Source organism: Quercus lobata, chromosome 11 (assembly GCF_001633185.2).
Source record: "Quercus lobata isolate SW786 chromosome 11, ValleyOak3.0 Primary Assembly, whole genome shotgun sequence".
Lineage (NCBI taxonomy): Eukaryota > Viridiplantae > Streptophyta > Magnoliopsida > Fagales > Fagaceae > Quercus > Quercus lobata.
In genome coordinates, this window is record NC_044914.1 from 25,864,036 (window position 1) to 25,870,182 (window position 6,147).

The window sequence follows — 6,147 nt, forward strand, 5'->3', positions numbered from 1 at the left end:
AAGTATGCATGAGGCTAATTATTTTTATTATACCTATCTTCTTTTTTTAAGGGTTTATTATACCTATATTTGATAATTAAAATAATATAATTTTATCAATGAATATTACTATGATAACTCAAATCAGAAATATAATAGAATTTCACCATCAATGGCATTCACTCCATAATAATTGTTCTTTATCATCAAAATAAGATATAAGATATCAAACCCTAAATCTCTTATTTAATAATAAAAAAAAGTAAGTTGTTTAATTATACTCAATTATATCAATTTTGACTAAAATTATCTACAAAATTTTCAATATTGATAAAATAAAATCATTATAATATAGTACTATGGATTGATAAAATAAGAAAATACAAGCCAATTTAAACCTCTATATTTTTTTTATTTAAAAAAATTCTTAAATTATTAGAAATTATTGATTAATATATTTGGGAACGAATATTAAAATGGGTTTTCTTTGGTTTTTATTTTTAAAGTAATATTTAATACCACCGACTTCAACTTCCACCGACCTCAAACAAAATAAAAGGATTCCCAGTACCCAACGGACTTCTCACTTTCACTTTCCAGTTTTCAGTTTTCAAATTTCTCTCTCTGCGTGAAAAAGCAGCAATCTTTCATCCTGAGTCTGTATCTGAATCGAAGAAGAAGAAAGATTTCTCTCTCTCTCTCTCTCTCTCTGTGCGTGAAAAAGCAGCAATCTTTGAATCGAAGAAGAAGAAGAAGAAGAAGAAGAAGAAAGAAAGATTTCTCTCTCTCTGTCTCTGCGTGAAAGAGCAACAATCGGCTTTGGACTCCTCGGCACGCTCCAACTCAATCACAAACGGAAACCCACTTTTAGGGTTTCATTCTACTGTTATATCTCTTTGTAATTTTTTTCTCTCTATTTGCCAAATTCTATGTATCTGGGTTTTCACTTTTGTTTGTAATTTTTGAATTTTTGCTTAAATAGAATTGTATCACATTCCCTTTTTTCATGAATTCAGTGAATATTGAATAAATTTTTCTGCCCATTGTTGAATTTTTTTTCAATCTTCCGTAATAATTTTTGTTCTTATTTTCTTGTTTGGGTAAATTTTAGTTGCTACAATATTACATTGATAATGGCTATGCCCAAATCGAATCAAATGTGGGAACCGATTTCGACTGCTCAGCCTTCTGAATTAGATGTGAGTAGGACCCAGGAATTACAGAAGTTAATGGAGAATGCAGGGTTGTATGAGAGTCGTGAGGAAGCTCTGAAAAGGCAGGAGGTGCTGGGGAGGTTGGACCAAATTGTGAAATCATGGGTCAAAAAGGTGACTGAGGCTAAGGGGTATAATGAGGAGATGGTGGAAGAAGTAAATGCTGTTATCATTACATTTGGGTCTTATCGGTTGGGTGTAAATGGCCCAGGTGCTGATATTGACACGCTGTGTGTTGGGCCGAGGCACGCTACACGGGAGGAAGACTTCTTTGGTGAACTTCATAGGATGCTGTCTGAGTTGCCTGAAGTGCAAGAGTTGCATCCTGTCCCTGATGCTCATGTTCCTGTCATGAAATTTAAGTTCAATGGGGTTTCCATTGATCTTCTTTATGCAAATTTGGGGTTGTGGGTTATTCCGGATGATTTGGATCTTTCTGTACCATGTTTTCTGCAGGATTTGGATGAGAAGAGTGTGCTTAGTGTTAATGGATCTAGAGTTACTGATAAGATCTTGCGTATGGTTCCTAATGTCCAGAGTTTTCAGACGACGCTGAGATGCATAAGATATTGGGCTAAACAGCGTGGCATTTATTCGAATGTTGCAGGGTTTCTGGGTGGTATAAATTGGGCTATTCTGGTTGCTCGGATATGCCAGTTATACCCAACTGCATTGCCTAGTTTGTTGGTTTCTCGGTTTTTCAAGGTGTATAGCCAATGGCGGTGGCCTAATCCTGTTTTGCTATGTCCCATTGAAGGAGGATCTTTGGTGCTTCAGTCTTGGGATCCTAGAAGAAATTTCAGAGACAGGAACGATTTAATGCCCATAATCACACCGGCATATCCTTGCATCAACTCCAGTTACAATGTCTCTTCAAGTACACTCTGTATTATGCAGCAAGAATTTCAGAGGGGAAACAATATTTGTGAGGCAATGGATGCAAGTGTGACTGGCTGGAATTCTCTTTTTGAGAATTTTCTTTTCTTTGAAGCATATAAGAACTATCTACAGATAGATATAACTGCTCGGAAGGAAATTGATTTAATGAATTGGCAAGGATGGGTTGAATCTCGGCTTCGTCTGCTGACTTCAAAGATTGAGAGAGATACAAGAGGAATGCTACAGTGCCATCCACATCCTGGTGAATGTTTGGACAAATCCAAAAAATTCCACCGTTGTTATTTTATGGGCTTGCAGCGGAAACCAGGTGTTTGTGCTCAGGAAGGTGAACCGTTTGATATAAGCTTTACTGTTGAGGAATTTAAGAACACAGTGGGGATGTACACCTGTAAAAAGCCTGGGATGTGGATTGGTGTATGTCACATAAAACGAAATAATATTCCGCTGTTTGTCTTTCCTGGTGGAGTTAGGCCTGCCCGTCCCAAGAGAGTAGCCAGGGAAAATGGTGCTGCTGCTGAAGCTGATGAAGCCGGTAATGGAAAGAAGAGAAAAATAGATGAATCTATCACAGGCCATAAATTGAGAAAATATGATTCTATGGCAGGGACTAGGAATTCACCTTTGGCAGTGGAAGCTAAAGTAGAGGATTGTTCAATCACTGCAAGATGTCCTATTGTGGATTGTTCACAAAGTTGTCTAGGAGTTGAAGGGCCTTTCAGATTTAACCCACCAGTGGGAGCTTCATCTTCTGTTGGATGTTCATCAAGCTCTACCGCAGTTGAGATCCTTGTTTCTGATTTAGTTCCTGCTCCATCTGTGTGCCAGCAAGGTTCTTCCAAAGAACATGACAGATTTCAAGATGATGCGCAATCAACAGGTGAAGTTCAACAAAATTTTGGTGAAGGAACAAGGGTAGAGAATGACGGGGTACAGCAAGGAGTGGCTACCAGTAAAGATTGCTCTAATATCTTCAGGAATGATGGAGGGGTAGAGGAACTTGAGCCTACTGCACCATCCTCTAATGCAGTATCTGCTGCATACCTTGCCCCAAAGCCGGTTATCAAGTTTAATTTTACATCTTTGGTTAGAGCAAACTGCTAGAACAATACACAAAAATTCACTTGTCTTGAAAGCATTTTTCAAGGAGCGGATTCTGTAGAGTGTCAGACCAACATTTTTTTTTTTTTTTGGAGATGGCCTGGTTGCTATAGGGAAGTGTGTGGTTTACAACACAGGCTTCTTTCCTTTACAGACCTCTTGTATTAAAATTAATTTTCAATGAATGAATTCAGTTTTTGAGATTCTGTGTAGTTTACAACACAGACTTCTTTCCTTTACAGGCCTCTCTCTCTCTCTCTCTCTCTCTCTCTCTGTGCACGCGTGTGTGCAACTGTGTGCTTAGATGATATAACTTATAAAAGGCCTTGTCTTTCATTTCATAATGGAATCCTTTCTTTTTGTTTAATTATTATTTCATGTCTTATTTTATCTCACTCTTTCAGAATTATTGCCTTTTAATTTATGATTATGAGGAAATTGATTCTAAGCTTTTCTCTGTTTTATGTCATGCATTTATCCTTTCTTCTTTTCCTGCAACGTACTTGCAGGCCTCTCTTCTCATTGGGGTATCCTCTGTCTCTGTCTCTGTCTCTCTCTCTCTCTCTCTTAACATGTACTGTTTCCATCCTTTCGTTATATACATCTGTTGAGGTGGAAGTTGTTGTTGATAATAATGGTGATCGTGTTTTGTAATAGATCCGCTTCAATTTGGCTATTGAGAGTTTTAGTAAATTGAATTTGGACACTTGAAAGTTGGTTACATATTGAATTCTCTATTCTTTGATTTCATTCTTGAGAAATGTTTTCATGAAGCTTCTTGAATGTAATTCTTAATGCACACAGAATCAAATTGGTAAGCATGGCAATTCGGTGATCTGTGTACATTTAGAATAATATACTCTTGTGCATTTTTTGCCCAGTTGTCTTAACTTGGATTACTTTAGAGATTTCCCCAATCTGCTTTGCTTTTCAATCCTCGAAAATGTATTGAATGGTATGGAAAATTGCAAATTGAATATTAGTAAAGCATACCATTTGTTCTTGATTTTCATAATCAATGGGAAGTGACAACTACTTTCAGAATCTTGTTAATTTGGTCCTTTATAGTTACCAATATGTGGCTGTAGTTTATCTTCTCTTTTCCTCCAATTTCTGGCAAATGGGGTAAAACTATATTAGTCTTGTTTGTGGTCTCTTTTATCAAGAATTGGAGAATCATGTTCCATAATTGATGATTTCATCGTGCTTTGTCATCCAGAGCTAGTTGATTAACTTATCTCTTATATCTTTCTCAAAAAAAAAACTTATCTCTTATATTATTTACTTGTTTTTATTTATTTATTTATTTATTTTGTGTGTCCATATCAGTCTCCCATATTTTGACCAAATTTCTAGCTATGGAGATTTCAATTTTTAATATGTGGGGATTTAGCTTCAATTATTTTCTCTGTATATAAAATAGTAGGTTTACCTTTATCAAGAACAAGGGTCGTAATTGTATGTTACAATAAGTTCTATTTCTTAGAATCAATTTGTACGTAACAAGAAAGGCAATTGATGATTAGGGTGTCATTTTTTTTTTCAAACATAGGTCAATTTTGATTTGCATGTTACGGAATGCATTTGATCAGTTTTTTTTTAGAAGTAAGAGACATAAATATGATTTTACCAATTTGCTGTTCAAATTTTGACAAGTTAATTGATTGCTGACTGGACACTTCCGTGTCAATATTGTTCTAAACTAATAACTGTGCTAAGTTGCAAGTTATGGCTTCTATGCCAAAATTGTTATATTGGAGTTCTACCTAGAGGAAAAATTGGTCGATTATTATATGTATTTTTCTTCGAGTTGCATTGTTTACAGCCAAGGTTTTTCTAAGAGCTTGCAAGATGAGAGATGATCAGATTTAATTTAGAGAAACATAATCAGGTTCTGAGATTGTTTGGGAATATGAGTTTGGATTCTGAAGGCAATTTCGGAACAAATGGATATTTAGTATTGTCTGGCTTGAAGATTCAGGAGAAAACAGAAGTCAAGGCAGGAGAAGAAGTCTCTTGAGCAGTGGATTGGTCCATCAAGTGCAAATTAAGGTTATGCTCCACAGATATACCATAGTTCCAAGCCTTCACCTTCAAAAACTCACAAAGAAGGTATGAACTTTAAAATTTTCTCTTAAAGTGTGTATAGTGTCTCTCTTTGATATGCTATATTAGATCCATTGCAGATATGCAACCATTAAGTCGTAGTTTTTGAGACTCAACTACTGCTTAGGTTGCTGTGAAAAGTGGAGGGTATAGTTTTTGGCATCAAAATAAGCTTGGATTGTATGTTGCAGTGTCCAAAGCTAAACCACACCAAGTTGAGTGGTAAAAAAAGACATCTGTATTAGTGAGCTGGACTTCATGAGCACTATAATCACTGAAGATAAATATAGTGTCTCAAAAATGTCATCAGCTTCACCAGAGGCTGCTTCCTTGGAAGGATTCAGATGGTCAACTCTCCATATTGGAAAAAGCACCTTCTCTCCCAAAAAACAGTTCTGAAAGGAAATCAAGCGAATCGATTGGGAAAAAGAGTAAAATAATTAAAAAAGATGGTCCTAGTATCCAAGAGGTGCCTTCAGTATTCAATCTACCCAACTAGTTTCAGTTTAAGTATTACAGAAGAGGAAGCCCATACGGCTGCAAATATGGACATTGTTTTTTTCTTATTTTTGTGGGGGTGGCCTGGTTGCTACAGGGACTGAGGGAAGTGTGCAATTTACACACAAGCTTCTTTGCATTACAGACCTCTTGTATTGAAATTATTTTCCTGAATTCAATCATAGAGACTCTTTCCCCCTCTGGGCTAAAGCAGAGGATGTCTTGATAGACCTTAAATTGTCAAAAATGTATTATTATTCAGACAAGTGATTAACTTCAAAAATTTTAACGTCAAAATACAACCATGGTCTCCCTTGAAAAAGTTTTCTGATTTCACCACTGAGCACAAGCA

The 6,147-nt window shown here is 36.1% G+C and overlaps 1 protein-coding gene across 1 annotated transcript; it reads left to right on the forward strand.

Moving 5' to 3' along the window:
* Positions 1-725: 725 nt before the first annotated feature.
* On the forward strand, positions 726-3,332 carry LOC115969088 (nuclear poly(A) polymerase 1-like). The gene is made up of 2 exons (XM_031088654.1): positions 726-877; positions 1,091-3,332. The coding sequence occupies exon 2, from the start codon at positions 1,113-1,115 to the stop codon at positions 3,192-3,194; it is 2,082 nt and encodes a 693-aa protein (XP_030944514.1). The 5' UTR covers positions 726-877; positions 1,091-1,112; the 3' UTR covers positions 3,195-3,332.
* The last annotated feature ends 2,815 nt before the right edge of the window (positions 3,333-6,147 follow it).

Bases quoted from the DNA above. Each gene is read 5' to 3' on its own strand.
- LOC115969088 (XM_031088654.1), top strand. From the start codon at position 1,113: ATGGCTATGCCCAAATCGAATCAAATGTGGGAACCGATTTCGACTGCT.